The sequence below is a fragment of the Falco cherrug genome, chromosome 14 (assembly GCF_023634085.1).
Source record: "Falco cherrug isolate bFalChe1 chromosome 14, bFalChe1.pri, whole genome shotgun sequence".
NCBI lineage: Eukaryota > Metazoa > Chordata > Aves > Falconiformes > Falconidae > Falco > Falco cherrug.
The window spans coordinates 1,028,978-1,046,708 of NC_073710.1; the positions used below are offsets into that span (position 1 = coordinate 1,028,978).

General features: G+C 41.2%; 1 protein-coding gene across 1 annotated transcript in view; it reads left to right on the plus strand.

The window, feature by feature from the left end:
• The window catches only part of RANBP10 (RAN binding protein 10), an 82,794-nt gene that overhangs the window by 7,105 nt on the left and 57,958 nt on the right, over nucleotides 1-17,731 (plus strand). Inside the window, 1 exon segment of the mRNA XM_055726465.1 lies at nucleotides 13,126-13,178. Within this exon segment, the coding sequence (XP_055582440.1) occupies nucleotides 13,126-13,178 (53 nt within the window).

Genomic DNA, 17,731 nt, shown 5'->3' on the forward strand with positions numbered 1-17,731 from the left:
ATGGCGAGTGTGATTGCTCTTTGAAAGGCTTTTTGCTTGTGTACTCTAATGTTTTCCAGATGCTGATAGAAGGACTATCCATGAAGCTCTGCTGTCAGTGGCTTTAATGGCACAGTTGTTCTGTGGACCCATCAGCTGGTTATACTGCAGACACCTTATAATGTCATGTGTGTCTGGATGTGGCTTTTAGGGAAGGCTAAGGGATATTCTGTGGGAGCTGAGGATTTCTAGTGTCTGCATGTGCTGTGTGATCCCTTATTTGTATCTGATAAGCCTGTAAATAATTGATTCCCTCCCCCTTTTGATTTTTTCCATCCTGGTTTCCAAGAATCCAAAACCAACACAGAGAGGGGGGTTGTTACTCAGTTTGCAGGTATGTCTGCTTACTTGAATTTATGCTGTTCCGCAGACGTTCATTTAAACAAACCAACACATAAATAACCCCCCCAAGTAGGTTCAGTAAACAGTTCTCACCTTGTTCCCATCTGCAAACAGTCTTGCCCAAGCCAGTCTTGCTTGCTCAGCCACTGACTGACTGCCCTTCGGTGCTCGGAAGTGTACAGACACTCATTTTCTGTGGAGGTTTTGCATCAATTGATGGCATCTCATATTAGTTATTTTTTGTCGTTGTTCTGCTAAACCCTTGCAAAACCAAGAGCAACTTTTTCGATTTAAAGCAAGTTTTGAGATGTGAATATGTGATTTTGAAGTTGATAACTGTTTTTTTAATTGCCACTTAAAAAAAAATTCAATTAAGTGGAAAGTGAAACTCGGTGCTTTATAGCAGTGTCATGGGTCCATCCATTGTAATGGTAGAATATCCGTTTCTCATTAATCTGTGAAATTAGGAAACAAAATTGAAGTAGTGATGGAAATGTGTGACTTTGACTTGTGAAGTGTGCATTTAGGTATATCTAAAGTCTGAGATCTAGATATCAGGCTGTAATAATGTCTGTCTGTGTGTTCATTTTTCTTTTTTCTGTTTTTTGTCTACTTGGAGTTGTGAGATTTTTACACAGTAAAGAAGAAAAATTTCGGGGAAAGGTGGTTTCTGGTTTTGTGTTTTCCCGCACCCCTCCCCCTGCTATTTCTGAATGTCTGCTATAGAAAAGGTAGTAATATTCTAAGGATGTTCAGTTGATTTCGCTAGAGTTCACTTTTGCCATATGTGCTAAACGTTGTTATGCTTCAGTTCTTCAGAATATGTTTGCAGTTAATAAGTCAAATCGTAGAATAATGGGAACTGATTGCTTAGATCTATACGCCTAGAACATTTAAATAATTATCTGTTTCATAATTAAATTGCACAAGTTGCATAACTTCTACAGAGAGGGGAACTTTTTTCCTTGTGAAGCTCTGGGATGATGAACAGCTAAAGAATTTATCATCTGCTGTGAAGCTTGACTCTCTTCAGCTGCACCACTGACCCTGTAAAGCTGAGTTGCATTAACTGTGTTCTATTGATGGCACTGCCAGATTCGTTTTCTTAATTGCTTTTCTAGGAATGGGATTTACATTGTTTGTACCTGTGGTACAAGACTGGATCTCTATTCACATGCTATGGTTTCAGTCCTAGAGATGTGATCTTCCTTCTTGTTTAGAAGTTCTTGATATTGATGCGTTCCACATCTAGCCTTTGTTCGTTGTTGGGGAGGTGGCAGCATGTAAAAATGTGTGAATTCAGTGTGTGTTGCTTTCCCGGTGCTCACTCTTAACTCTGGCCGTCGCTGTTTTAAAGAGAAAGTATTCTTGTTTCATAAATACATGTATTAAGACTTTGTGTTTATTTTTTCTGTAATGTTTTCCACATAATTTAAAAAAATAGATCTTGCATAAATATTGCAGTTACTTCTTTCTGTAATTTTATGAAAACTTGTGTTCTCAGGAAAAACCATCTTTTCATAAGGATTGTTACCATCCATTTCCTGATCAAAGTCTAAACCAGAGCAAAAGAGCCTGTAAGGATGGGACAGTACCTCTTAACAAAACCAGCTACCTGGCAGCAGAGTGTGTTTTTTCTGGTTTGGGTATTGCATTTATGTTTTTCCCTGGGTTTTAGTGTAGAAAACAGGAACTCATGCTGCTGTTTGGAGCTGACTGTCTGGCATGATGGACTGAAATGCAAAATTAGTCTTCGTTGTGAAACTTGCAGTCTTTGTATAACTTACCCTTTTTCGGATGCCTTTGTGAGATATTAGCAGTACCTCCAGTGACTTTACTGTTTTCTAGGCTTTGTTCACACCAGGAAAAATGGCCTGTTGCTTTGACTGCCAGTCTAACCATCTTAAGTCCATTCAGTCGTGGAAACCTGTTTTAACTTTCCCCATCTGTTGGATAAAATTTTTCAGCAACTCTGAACAGTGCATTTGGAAGTGAGGTTTGTTAATCACCAGGACAAACTGAAGTTCTACTTACTCAGTTGGGTGTAACCAGAATAAATAATCAGAGAATTAATATCAGTAATGCTTTATGCTGTTCCCAGGGTGAATGCACCATTTGCCACCAACACAGTTTATGTGAACTTTGTTAAATACCAGCAGACTTGGAGAACAAGTCAGCTGTCAAGAGTGTAAAAATCTGAAGTTGTAAAACTAAGTTGGTGGGACAGCTTAGCTTCAGCTACAGGTGTTTTCGACCACAGTATGTTGCAGGATTTGGATGTGATGGTGCTTAGGGTGACAGATAGAGATGTTGGTTATTCTGGCCTGATCCTAGTGGTGACTTTAGCCTGGAGAGGCTTGTGTTTCGACTTTTCTTTCTTAAATGGTGCTCAAGTCAAGTCGTCTTCTCTGATCTGTATTTGTGGTCTTTCAGTATTCCTACATATGTTGCCAATCTACATCATCAGTCTTGTCCCTTCCTGAAGACAACACAGAAAAGGGACAGATTTGACCCTTCCTACAGCTTCCTACAGCTGACAGATACATTGAACGCGATCCTAAAATTGGAAGGGAGCTGGGACTCTGATACCTTGGTCTAGCAAAAATAGTTTTTTATTCTTCATTTGTAGTTTTGTCAGTATGCTACACTCATAAATTGACCGAGAAGATGTTGTATTACCAGGTTGCTGCCTCTTAATTTTGTTCTGCTCAGTCACCTTCTCTTCCATGCTCTTTGGCTTTTAGAGCTTCTCTGCCTTTCTAAGGGCTGATGTGCAGTGGGCTCCTCCATGCCTCAGGATACTTGTAGTTGTTTTTAATGAACTCTTTAAGAATTTTGTTTTCTTGCCTTTTATCTACCTTTTTTCAGCCTTGTGTTATTTGTCTCTACTAGCCTCTGCTTGGGGAATTGGGATTCTTTCTGGAGTCTGTCAGTGCTATTTCTGAAGCACCGTTACAGAACAGTGCAATATCCACAAATAAAACCAGAACTGCTTCCACTTTAGAGATTTATTATATTTCATTATGAAGTGGTGCTAAAATATTTGTTGTTACACTGAGGAGTCAGAGACAGTTGGAATCCAGTATTTTATGTACCATAGGTAATTTTTTTAAGAAGGTGTAACTTGTTTTTTCACTGCCTTAAAATAACGTGCCCCTTCCCCCACCATAACTGTGACAATGTGGTTTCAGGTGGTGAACTGATATGGATTATCATTTCTTGCCACTCTTTAAACCTGGCACAAAGTCAAGGCCCACCTCAGACAACAAGAATGATAGTTCAGAGCTTTGCGCAAGAGGCTATGGAAGCCTCTAAAATGCAACCAGTGCGATGGGCTGTATTATTTTTCTCTGAATAATGTAGCTTGATTATTTTAGACTTAGCTGTGTGTGTTGAAAGAGTGGTGTGCATGATATCTGGGAGGACAGGATTCCCACCAGATAGGAGTGGTTATTAGAAAAAAAAATTGCAGGATGCAGTAAGCCTTTGGATCACAAACTCTACTCTGGAAGAGAAGAGCATCCCTTGTTTAACTCAAGGCTCGGCTGGGTTCCTTGGTCTTGGCCAAGCCACGTAATAAAATGCCAGTCCCAGGAATTTCTACTGCACGTTAGTGATATTGTTAGCTTGCTAACTGAGCAAGGAACAACTGCTTTACAGGAAGTCATGGCCCACAAAACAGGTTAGAAGTCATGGCCCACAAAACAGGTTATTTAATGTCTCTGGGTTTAACTCTTCATGTTTGGGCCTCGGTGTATCGGCATACATAGCAGCCCGCCCTTACAGCATGCTTTACGATGTCAGGGTGTCACTGGCGTGGTAAAGAAGAATTCTAGGTTTGTGACCATTAGATAGCCAACCAGTGCTAAACTAATGTATTTTTTTTTCCACCTTCGTTTCCCCAGCTTTAAGATGGAGTGGATTTTGTCTGCCTTCTGTGTAAACTTCACAGGCATTTGGAAGCAAAGTGGTATGGATTGCTTCACCATCCTGGCTAGGTACCTTTCAACAGGTTAAGAAATAAATAGAGGAACCATAATATCTTTCTTTTCATGGCAGAGCCTTAATAAATCTGCTCTGCTAATTGTCAAAACTAGCATCTGAGATGAGCATTCTTAAGTTTCTTGGAGAAAGTCTTGTAGATGAAATATGTTTGCAGTATACTGCCCTGGTCTAGTTAGGACCACAGACTTAACTGCTTTCTCCCTTCTTCTGCCCCACCTTGGTTTTGCATGTAGCAGTGCCTCCCAAGTGCTAGGTGCTTTCCAGGCATTCAGAGAGGGATGTTCTTTGCTCATGGAATTCTTAAAACTGAGGAATATGAAGTCCAGTTACACGTGAGTTCTGCTGATGTGTTCTTCTCTGTTCTTCCCAATGAATCCTTCGTTCCTGCACTTGAAAAGCCCAATAGATCCAAGTGCTGCCATTTCAACAGTAGCTACTTGCTGTCAAAGGGCAGGTCTGTTCTTAAGTTTTTCTGCTGGGTTCATGAGGATTTTTGTGGGTTGCTTGCACAAAGTAGCTTTAGACTAGCCAAAAAACTTTTCTTACATTGACTTTTTGGCAGGCTCTGTGGGTATGTTTGTTCTCAAGAAACAACTTCTGACTCAAAGAATTGCTTGTCACATGGCTGCGTTTAGTTTGTCCTCAGAAGGGGAATCCACCCATCAGTGTACTCCTCTACTCATATGACTGTGTAATGCTTAGAACCGCCTTTTTAAGAGATCCCCTTATTTTAATTTAGGTTAGTCACATATTGTCACTCCTCTGAAGTAACTTCTCTTGTAGCTCTCTGAATACTTTCTGCCCAGTGACGATATACAGTGCTTCCTGGCTGAGTCAGTGCATCTGAGATCTTTTGTATCTGTAACAGGTTTTAATTTAGAAGTACAGTCACCATTTTGACTCTTTCCATCACTTTTCGAGGGAAAGCCTTTTATTGGCAGAAGAAAAAAATTGTTTTTGAAAGTTACAGATTTAAATTGCAACTTTGAAAACTTCTGCACTGCAGAATCTGCCACACAAGTTCCCTTAGGAGCGAGAAGTGAATGGTGTCCTGTTTAAATGTTGCTGTGCTGGAGTGGCATACAGGCTGGTACTTACTGCTGAAGTACTTGGGAACTGGGGGAGGGAGCTGAAAAGCTTTGTCTCTTTGAACTTAACAGCACCGTGACTGTGGTAGGATTATATCTAGAGGGAAAAATACTGGCAATCCTGCTGGTCGTGTGTTGTGCAGAGGCGTGTGTGGAGCCAGAATCTTTTGGCACAAGGGCTTGCTACCAGGGTCCTTTGAAATTCATCTGCTGTGGCCAAGGAGAGCCAGTGCATGGAGAAAAGAGGCAGAGCTGATGTTGCGGCTGGTGGTAAGTGTTGCTGATTCAGTCTATTCAAACTTTAAAAAGCAACTGGTATTGACTGAGCAGGGCTGAGGTGCTGCAGTAGAAGTCTGGAAGAATTTGGTGCTATGGTAACTGCTCAGGCTGCTGGTAAGTGGAAACAAGACTGTTCTCCTGACTGAATCACTAACATGTGTCTGCGTTTATTTTTGTCTGTCTGCTCTATTTGGAATTGATCTACTGATGCAGCATTTCTGAAGCTTCTGACGGGGGGGGGGGGGGGGGCGCAGTTCCAAGTATTCAGTGTTCACTGCTGAGAAGATTGTTCTTAGGAGGTCACTTTTGCCTGGCTTTAGTTAAGGTATATGTCTTGCATATGATAGATGATGGATTTAAATGTATTGTTACCCAACTGCCCGCCCCCCCCCCCCCCAAAAAAAAAATCCTGTTTGAAAGTAGGTGCTAACATTTCTGTGCACCCTCTTGTAAGAGGCGCTTTGAATCCCTGTAAAAGAGACTCCGGTTAATGGATACTCCATATGGAGTCTGTCCAGGCCTGAAATCTCCAAAACCAGGCATGATGCAGGCAGACTCTATAGAGATTTATGTTAAATGATATTGAATGTTATAATTCATTCATTTTAAAAAACAAACAGTAGGTTGTGCTTGATGATGCCCATAAATACCGTTTGACTAGTTCTGAATTTGTTGTATACACAAAACTGGTTTGAAGCGTTTGGAATCGAGGAAGTGAGAAGCTGTTCTGCACCAAGAAGTTCAGAAAGCAGCTAATGCTTTTAGTGGTAGTGTTGAAGGTGAATTTTTTTTTCTTTCTATTTTCAGGAGAACAGAATGTGGTTTGATGTTTTTCTTTTTTTAATCTGAGGTTTTGTAGGTCTTAAAGCTCATTTTATCCATTATTTCTGATATGTTACTTGTTAGTAGATGGGAAAAGCAAAGTAGCTAGTATCTTCTAAAACAATAACCAGCAATCAAGTATGTGACAACTTGATGTTCTGGCTCTAGGCTGTGGAGCTGAAACCCAGTATAGTGAGAGAGTCTCATTTTATTTTAGTTTGTCTGCAAATTCTGTGTACAGTTCTACAGTTATTATGGTCTTATTTTTAAAATTTTTATTGGGCTTTAAATGGGAGTGTAAATTGAAGAGCAAAATTTTGTGAACCAGGAAGGCTGATGGTCATGTTCACTGTTTTAATTCTTTTTTTAAGTGATGCGTTTCCATGGTGGTGTTTATCTACATGAAAGTGTAATCTTAAATTTAGAATTTCTGGATTTGTAGTACTTACTTTTTATAAAAAAAGCCTCTAGCCCTAATTTAAAGCTGTGTTGTCTGAAAATGGAAAGATACTTGTATGCAGTTTTGCCCTTGGTTATGTGCACAGGATTTGCTGCAGCACACAAAAGAGGGAGGTTGAATCTACATAGAAAATAAAGTTAAGCAGGATAAACTGAAGTGTGAGATGACCTGTTTTATCAGAGTTCAACAATTAGGTGATTTCTTATAACTTCCAACAGTTTGCTTGGTGCAGCGACCCAACAAGGGATTGGGGACAGAAGGGAAGCCGTCAAAGTGCTGCAGCCATGATTCTGATGAAGCTGTGTGCCAAGGTTGCGTGCAGAAGCAGTGTCAGCTTTCTCTGTTAAAATTCCAGCTAAGTGTTTTTGGGCCTGCCAGTGTCAGGACCAAGCATTCTGCTATTATTGCACCAGGCTTGGATGTGCCTTTATTGTGTGTTCAAACAGTTTGAGACCTTGAATCACAGCTCCCCTGAGGCTTGAACAATTGGCAGAGGTGGCTCTTCTCACTGGTCTCTGAAGCAAGAGAGACCTGAAATGTTGTTCTAGCTGTGAACTGTGATCCTGACTGCTCACACAATAGTTGAAAAAAAATCAAAATAGCAAACCCCACCATGTAGCAAGGAAAACTTTGTAGCAACAGAGGGTTCTGAACTCAGTAGAAATAAGAAAATTGAAATGCTAACAAGCATGCTGTCTTACCTGCCAATGCGCTAGGAAGATGGAGAGGAAGAGCTAGAGCTCTCCCTGCAGATTAAGGGAGAAATCTTCTGTACTTCTCTATTGTCCCTGGAAGGCCGTAAATGTATCCTTAAAATTTGGTTTGTTTTTAATAGATGTGTATATGTCATATGACTATGAGACTGAATTTTTAGATGCCATAAATGACTGCTTCAGAGAGGCTAGTCGGGAAACTCATGAGAAGGGATGTAACTTCTGACTCATGCTCTGAGCAGTGCAGAAAATGTTTACAAAAAATGTGTGTTTGTAAGTTGTTCTGCAGCACTGACCATAAGTAATGTGCTTCCTTTGAAGAGCACTAGAAAAAGACCCCCAAACCCAACCACTTCAGTGTTCATCAAACGCCCCCCATCACCCAACAACAACAAAGCCAGAAAACAAACCTATATAAATTGAAGAAGCTTAAGAAGAGTTAATAAAAAAGATGGAATCAAAAAGGTAAAATGCTTTCAGATGGTGTGGAGACTCTTTAAGGAATCATCATATTGGAGGATCAGAGTAATAGTGCGTGAACTGTTGGAGACACTCAAAACAACCTGGTAGTTGGCATAATTAGACAGGAGGGAGAGAGAGGATGGGGATACACCCTCCAAAAGCTGAAATTTTATTAGATGAGAAAAATGGAAAGAACAAACCTTTAGGTTTAAAAAAAATTAATAAGGTTGACTGAAATGACTTGAGAGACATCTGGCTCGAGGTCTGAAACGTTAAAAGAGTATTTTTCCCTCCCAAAACATCAGGGTTAGGAAGCAGGCTGGAGAGTCTGTAAAACCAGGAGATGGTTCAGGAGAACTTTTTATGAAGGGATCTGAGAAAGTAAGAAAGCTTAAGGCTCCCAAATACTAGATTTTGCTATTAAAGAATTGTCTAGTACAAGTCAGAGTTAATTCAACAACAGCGTCATTTGTCAGTAGAACACATGCCAGTCTTTGTTTTTAAATTAGCTGTCTCCTGTTGAAGGGTTAATACAGCAGTATTATTTATCCATAGAACACAGGAACAAATCATTGGGGTTTATCTGATACAGAGAAGTGTGTGTGTGGCTGCTTTTTTTTTTTTTTTTTAAGGGATCCAAAGGAATGAGATCCCATAGTATTTTCTCTTGAAGTCTCTTCCGTCGTTGAGATCTCTGTATCAGAGCAGAACCTTCCTTGTTGCTTTTCTTCAAGTGTTCATCATGGTGACGTGCCAGGCAGCAGTCATCGTGGCATGTTTTGTGTGTGAGTTCAGGGTTGTTCTGTAGGTCAGGAACCAGTCTTTCCTGGATGTTCTGTTCTCCTTGATGACAAGGAAGAAAGCTGGGTTCAGCTGCTGCAATCAGATCAGGACTTAGCTTGTGGTGTATGTGTGTGCCTCAGGAAGTTCTGTCTTTTCTCAACTTGATTGATGTCTGTCTTTATGTACTGCTAGCCAAGAGTTTGCAGCCTGTCAGCAAAACTGTCCTGAAGTCAAGTTAACATTGAATAATTTAGGTTGGAAAGGGTCTCTGTAGGTTATCCAGTTCAGCTCCCCACTCAAAGCAGGGCCAACTTCAAAGTTAGAGCAGGTTCCTCAGGACAATGTGCAGCCAAGTTTTTGACCATCTCTAAGAGTGGAGATGCAGTAGTATTTCTGGAGCCTTCTTCCAGTATTTGATCACCCTTACAGTTAAACTATTTTTAGTAATGTCTAGTTGGAGTCTTCTTTGTTAAATTTGTCTGTTTTCTCTCATGATTTTGGGCAAGTGTGTGAGGTGTCTGTGCCCGAAGCCCAGCTCCACCTTCCCTGTGCTCTCCCATGAGGTAGCTGTAGGCAGCAGTGAGATCCCTGCTTTGTCTTTTGTTCCTAAGACTGAACACACACATTTCCCTGAGTGTTGTCTCACACACCACGTGGTGTGAGCCTCCTAACTGTCTTTTGCTGCCCTTACTCTGGTTTGTTACTCTTCCTTTTATTGGAGATCCCCAAACTGAATCCAGTACTTACAGGTGTCGAATAGAGAGGAGCAGATCTTCTCCCTTGACCTGCTGCTGCAGGATGTGGCTGGTGGGAGTAGTTTTTCTTTGTTGCGTTGTTTAATCATGATGATGTCCCCACCCCACACTATTTCTTTTCTCCCTTCTTTTTCTTGGCTTTCCCAAATCTCCTCTTCAAGTCACAGGTATTTGTCCTGGGCCTCTAATAGGATGTCTTTACCTGATGTCTGTGTTCCTGCAAGCGTTTCTCTTACCCTTGGTCTTTTATCATTGAAACTGGTTACTGGTCTGTGAGTTAACTTCCTTTTTATACCAATATAATTTAAGATCTTCTGGTGCAGGACCTTATCAAAACCCCTCTGCATTCCAGCAATGGTAATTTGCTCCTGGTGCTCCAGAGTCTTTCCTTGTCCTTTTCGTGGCAGTTGTTGAGGCTAGGGGCCCTTGGGTAGGGGTGGTTTTGAGACTGTTTTCTATCATGATCAGGAAGGGGAAACCAGCAATTGATCTCTGTACATAAAAAGCTTTCACTGATACATAAGATCAGGATAGTGACCAGCTGCTGTTGTCTTAGCTGGTAATTGCCACGATGCTGTCCTTCACATCTCCACTCAGGTGCGTTTCAGAGGAGTTCCTAGCCCAAAGATGAAACAGCATCTTCTCTGGACTCCGTGCAACAAAGGTACTAGCTGTTACGGTATCCCTCCTCAGATGAAACGGGGCTTTTTTCTATTTATACTGTTACTGAGGAGTAGAGAGTCTAAGAGAATAGGCTCTGTCACCCTTATAGTCCTCTGCAAGTTTAGGTTTTCGGATGAATGCCCCCAAAGTCTTGCCTCCTCTCTGCCCAGCTCATGTATCTTCCTGAGCAGTGCTGGTCTTTACCGTTGAGCTTTCTCCTTTAGGACATACTGCAGACTATGCTGGGCTTAATTTTGCATGATTGCTCCCTATGCCACTCTTTCATTATATCTTGCCTGGCTACTCTGGCATGTGGCAGCAGAAACCTTTGGGATGTCCTTTGTTAGGCTGTATCTTGGCAGCCTCTAATCCCTCCTTGGAGGGAGCGCATGCCCAGGCAGATGCTAGCTGACCTTTGGCTGACAGCTCCCTGAGCACAGGTGGAATGATCCCAGTTTGTACTGGGCAAGCTGCTTAGGCTGTGGTAGGGAAGGTGGTGCCCTTGAGCTTAAAAGCTGGAAGGTCATGTTACCAAGATGTGAAGTGTACAAGAAAGACAAAGTTGGGCATGTTTGTGAAGATGTGGTGCTATTAAAGAGATCACAGTCTGAGGTCTGAAACTTACAGATCTCTGAGGAATAAATTTCTGCATGAAGAGGAAAAAAATCAGTTATTACCATTTCTGTGCAATTTGATTGGGGTGGTGACAACAATTGAGATGGAGAAGTCAAGGGCAGGGAACAGTGGCTCCAGGAGACTTAACCCATGTAGCTTGGAGACATGTAAATTTAGGGTCAGATTCTGAAATAATATTTTTAGACGTGGTTAATGTTTTATGGAGCAGGTGGTAGATGAAGCTACAGGAAGAAAACTGAACCTGTGAAAGAATAGCAGGATACTGGGTGTAGCCTGTTCAGATTTTACATTTACAGGAACGAGAGCCCCACAGTCAGTAACTGTTAATTTTAAAGTGCAGTAACCTAAAAACATGTTAGCTTTTTAAAAACAAACTGAGCAGGGTACCTGTTTCTGTGGTTCCAGGGGACATTAAGAGAATTACAGACCATGCAAATTAACAGAAATAGAACAAACAAAACGGGTATGTGCATAAATGTTGCAGTGAGGAAGAAGAGCCTTTGTGAAGGCTGGCTATGCCTTACAGTCCTGCTGAATGCAGGAGTAGATGAAGATCAGTCTGCCTGGATTTACAAAAGCTGTTTGGCAAGGTCCAGCCTCAAAAACTGAGGAAAGTAAAGGAAACGTGGGATCAAGTGAGGGATCTTGTGTGGTTGAATGACCAGTTAGACAAGTAGCTAACAGGTAGGAAGAAGGGCAGAGAAATGAATGGCCCATGTATGCACACCCATGCCCCTTCTCTTCCCTGCAGCTGAGGATGTTGACTGGTGGATTTCTGTGGGGGTGTGTGCTATACCTCTGATGTTCACTACCTGATTAATTTTACTTCCAGGTCATTTATTAGTAAGACTGTATTTTTTTGCTGATTATGTGAAGCCAACTGTAGTTGTAATATTAGGGACTGACTATGGATGACAGAATGAAAGATGCAGTTCAGGCTGGGTAGATTTAAAATGTTTCTCATGAAGGGAGAATAAACAATCCAAACTTGACATGAAAAATGGTCTCTGAACCGCCTCTTACAGTGCAGGAACAAGTTCTTTTTTTCTAGGTTTCATGGAAAAATCAGCTCAGTTCTCGTCTGCAGTCAAAAGATAAATGGAATAATAGAGACCAGGAGTGAGAGGAATAGAAACCAAAATGGAGAACATCATTATTTTCTGTAATAATCACCGTGTGTTTGTGTTGTGAATAATGCTGGTGGTTCTGTTTTCCCCCTGCTTCTCAAAGAAGATACAGAACTGGGAGTGTACTAGAGTGTTAAGAGGTATAGATGAACTTCCATAAGAGGAACAGCTGAGTAGACTCAATCCTGAGTAGAGCACCCTGAGAAGAGACTGTTGGGGAGTGGGGTATGAATGAGGACTTGAAAATCCTTGAGAAAGCTAACAGAGAAATTCTGTTCTTCTACCTTACAATTCAAAAAATGCAAGTATCAAGCAAAACTAGCTTGGGCAGTGATCAAATGGTGGAGCTGCAGGATGTTGCCTTTTCAGAGACCTTGCAAAGGTTCAGAAAGTGATCAGATTATTGCAGGAAAATCTGGTGAGGTGTGAAGTACAGGAATACCACCTTTTCCTTAGGAAATTGTGTAAATACATGTTGGACAATGGAAGAATGTTCTTGGAAAGGACAACTGTTTGCTCTGTCCTTGCATCCACTACCAGCTGTTCTCGGAGACAATGTCTTAGGCTAGATAGACATTTGTTCTCCTATACTATGCCTGCATTTTTTACTCTCTTGTTAATCACCTATATAAATTTTTTCTGATAGATGAAAACAAAACACCAGAAATGTAGTTGCTGATCATTTTTCTAGTCCTTTTCCTACCAATTAAGAGCTGAAGAGTAGTTGTAGTTGTATATCAGAAAGCTGTCAGTCACTAAAACAGACTGACATTTTATCTTAGATTCAAGAAAAGACTAAAAAAAGTAATGGAAATTCAGTAGCGATTTCAGCATTCTTACCTTAAATGATTTATGGGTTGGGGTTTCTTTTACCACGATGTTTCTGCTGCAGGAAATCTTGTGGCTTGGCCATTCTGTGCTTGACTGATATTTTGTTTGGTTTTTTTGAAGGTACATGGGAATAGGACTTTCTGCTCAAGGGGTCAACATGAACAGGCTTCCTGGTAAGTCACTGTTAAGGTTTGATTTGGCTTACAGTCTGTTAAATGTTCATTTGAAATAAAGGTTTTCATTTATATAGACGAGTCAGTGAATGTGTGTTTCTATTAATAAAATGTCATGACTGTAAGTGTCTTACATCTGGAAGTTTTGAACCATTGTTAACCTAAGCTGTGTTACTAGTATTGTTAATGTATCCATGATGATTTTAGCAGATAATAGAAATCAATGTTAAACTAATGACTAATGGGTAAGATCATGAGCTTTCAGACATGCAACCTCTTCTTTCCATCTGAAAAATAAGTAGCAAAATAATTTGACATTTGATCTGTATGTCCCACTTGACTAATTTACATGAAAGAATCTGAAAATGTTGCCCGTCATAATCTCTCCTCTTTTCTTTCCCTCTTCCCACCAAAAAACTAGAAAAATGTGATGAGTAGTATTTCCAATTACTATTGTGGCTTCCGTTGTTTGAAATGTCTTAGGTTAGCTATCTAAGTTAGTTAAGTAGCTTCTTTTAAAAAATAAATAATTTGTAATCTTTCTTTAACAATATCCAATTGTTAGGTAAAATTGTAAGTTCTAGATTTGGATCAACATCGTGACTTCTGTAGCAGGAATTCTTTCAGCTGGGTTTGAAACTAGAAGTTGACTGTGTTGAGTAGAAAGTGAATGTTCTTTGAGTGCCAGACTGAATGACAGCTAGTTCCCAGTGGTGGGGGCTTTTTTTGGTCTCAAGTGTGATTTAATTCTGGTGGAGTTGTTTTAAAGCTGAAGTGTGTGTTCAACCCTTATTATGCATCTTGGTATCTCCAAAGGAGAATGTTTTTTGAATGTCCTAACAAAAGGAAGAGCTTCCATAGGGTTTGCACTAAGACCTTTGTGAATTCACTTCTTGGTGAGGATTTTGCTTTTGTCTTCACTGGTAACTTGTATATTCAGAGAGTGGAACGTGTTTGGGTTTTTTCCTTATAACGTCCAATTGAAAATGTTGCGGCAAATGTTGGAGCAAAATCTCAGACTGTGCTGTGAGCAAATTGTGTGATTCTCGAGCTCTGTTACCCATTGCTGAAATGTATATTTCTGTACCTATGTCTCTGAAATTCTGTGAAGACTACAGATGGAGTCTCAGCAAGAAGATGAAAACGAGACTAAGACAGCCAGGGTCCTTGGATGATTTCAGAAAATAGCCATCTTTCTGGTGCCCATTGTTTTAATTGTAAATCTGCTGCTAAATTTTGTAATGGAACAGCTGCATGGAGATCTTGGAATTCATGAGGGAGCATCTGGGACCTTTTACATTGATAAAGAAGAAATTTGGAATTGTAGGCTAATTGCGTTAGTCAATTAGTTCCATTAAAATTTCACCAGTGAAACAGTAAGCATTGTTGTTTCAGTGACGAATGACGGTGCAGCATGTGGCCCTTTCATAAATCGCAGCTGTGGTTAACAGTTGCAGGCAGACTTTCCTTTTCCAGGTACCACTTAGACCGTGTTTGATCACCCTTGAGTCTTGGCTACTGTCAGAGGGAAGCCCTAAGACCTGTTGGTCTGACTGGGGTGCAGCCTTCCTTGCATCTGCTTTTTCTCTGGTGATTTCAGAGATGCCCAGACAGCTTGTGCAACTGCTAGCTTTGGAAGTATTTAGGACTCGGCTGGACATGGTGTTGACCAACCGGATTTAATTAGGCCTCCTTTGAGCAGGTTGGACTAGGTGACTGCAGGAGGTCCCTTCTCTCCTTTGTTATTCTACACTTGTATGATAACTGGTTTTGGGAGAATAGTTTCAGTGACACCTGTGTTTTAAAGAATTTGCATCTTACTGTAAACTATATTTGTTAATAATTATGATGACTACAGCATATGCATATTGGAGGGAGAATTAAGGTCCCAGGTCTATCTGCTTGAACTAGATGAGGGAAGGAGGAAGGCAGGATGCTGCCAGTGTTCTCAAGTTGATGCTTGGTTGTGAAAAGGTGGGGAATGTGTAGCTCAAGATGATCTGGGGTCAATGAGTATCCAAGTCTCAGTCTGAAGACTCCTCTCTCTGCACTCCCTCTCCCACAGTCCTCCTGACCCACGTGGGTTGTGTGCACGTACAAGATGAAGCGTGAGTCTAGTCCTACGATCTTTTCCCAGGGCTAGAGTGCTTGGCTGCTTGGAAGAGGGTTTGGCTATTGAGGGAGCGTGTTCTGTTCATGAAGTGGCTCTCTGGTTTGTGCCATGGAGAAATGGGTGGGATTGTCTTGTAGGCTTGGCCTGCAGACTGCAGGTTGGATTATGCTTGATCTGGGATTCTCCTGGGATAATAATAGAGATACCTAAAAACCCCCACGGCTGAATAATAATCTGATATGGTAGGTACTGAATGTTATAGGTGTGCTGTCCTGAAATTGAACAGCCAATGTAATTATTTTTTTTCTTTCTGTCCTTTGGAGACTGAAAATTACCCAAACTACTTGTGATAATTTGGCTTTAAAGCCCAAGAGCTACATGGGCAGTATTTTGTGGCCAGTTTGAATCAAAGTGCCTATATGCTATTATTTCTAGAGTGTATGTGGCAAATGTGGAGTTCTTTTCTCTGACTGAAATAAAACATAAAATGAACTTGAGACTTGCTTGTTTAGCAATGTATTGTACAAATTTGATCCTATGAACCTGTTGTTTGTTTGATCACATGCAGATTATGCTGCCAAGAGTGATTCTGCAGGCATAGTTAGGTACATCTCCCATCACCTGTGTAAAGAGAACTGCATGGCTCTGTATTATAGCTCAATAAGTATCTTCCTGGCTTTTGGAGAGTAAGTCTGATTTTTATTTTTTTTTTTTTTTTAATAGTATGTTGCTCAATAACTGAAGTGAGAAACATGTATCAGGCTTAACCGTTATCAGGCCCTTCACAGCACAGAGTGAGTGAGAGCTCACAAAGAGGTGACAGACTTTGGAGTCTTGGCTTCATGTCAAAGTGTAATTTTAACTTTTTGTGACCTGAAACCCTGCCAGGTTTGTCTCCCTTTCTAAGTCACTTCTGCTTTAACAGATCCATTTTCGCTTGGTGTGCTGGTAGGGCAGTGTATGACAAGTAACGGTTTGGGAGCCTAAAGCCTGGTATGGGAGCCAAAGTTGGTGCCTTTTGTGTTCCCACTTTCAGTGGGCATCCGTGGCACCCTGTCAGCCCTAATTCAAAGAACAATCTTGCTGCTGGGTTCTGTCTCAAGCTCCTTTCCCCCCCGAGAACACTTTGGCCATATCCAGTTCCAAGTCAGGGCATTTGTGCTTTATGCCACATTTATTTTGGCTTCAGCCCAGCCTGGTGCTGGTGGGGGTAGTGCTGAGCATTCGCTAAAGGTTGGAAGCTGGATGAAGCAACCTGAGTGTTTCCTTAAACTACCCCTCTGTGTTGCAAGCAGACTGCTTTTAAAAGGAGAGTGCCCTGTCCCTGTTCAGTGCAAGGTTCCTGTGGGCTGGGCTTTGAAATTCAATCAGCAGGCCTGAAATTATTGTGAGATTTTTATTGAAGTGCCAACTTTTGTGACCCTGATATCTTGATGTTTTCTTATTATTGTCTTTTAAATATTTAAAAGACATTTAGAACACTTACTAATAAACATTCTGCTCTAAACTGGCGGCTTTTATCAAAATGCCTGCTTGCTTCTTTACCCAGATACAACTTTTTTTTTTACATGTGCTCAGCATTTTGGTATCTGAGGATGAAATTACATGTTACAGCTGAACTGATCTAACTCCCTGTCATCAAAGGAGAGAAACCAAACCCTTCCTCCCCCCCACCTACAGCTGCACAGCCCCTCTTCTTCCCTTGTGTGAGCCCCTGGCTCTGGCACTTGTCACCTCCCTTGGCAGGCCAGCTTTCAGGCCTGGCAGGAACCTGCCTGCTTTTCTGCTGTATTGGGGTTGTGGAAGGCTGGTTGCTCCAGAACTCATGGAGCAGTGCTCTTACCTTTGCATCTGAGTGTAGTATGTGAAACATCCTTTTGTAAGATTATTTAGCCCTCAATCCAGTAAGTTTTTCTGAGCCCAGCTGAAAATGTTTTGGTGGCTTGCTACAGGTTTCACCTAACATTCATAAAACAGGGAAGACAGGTGTTCCTGCCTTTAATATGGATGAGACATGCAGCTGGAGATAATTCTGCCCTGCATGTAGTGGCCTGTGTTGGTTCGAGTCCTTCGTGCTGTTGAGAGATAACATTTCATTTGTTCTAGCTCTTTGAGTGGAACTCAGCAGGAACATACAGCCAGGTGGAGGGGGGGGGGAGGCTGATTTGCTACAGTAGCAGCAAGGTAATTCAGCCTAAAATGTTGTGAAACCGTACCGTTAGGCATACCTGCTTCACTTTCTGAAACAGCATGGACAGGATCTGACCAATTGCTTTTAGAGACTTTAGACACCCCCTGGTTAATAACTGACTTGCCCGGCTATGAAGCATTGTGCATGTGAAAGGGAGTGCCAGCTTTCACTCACCATTGTTTTGTTTTATGAAACTGTGATTATTTTTTCACCTTTTCAGATGAAAGGATGCTGCTTGGCTTATTCACT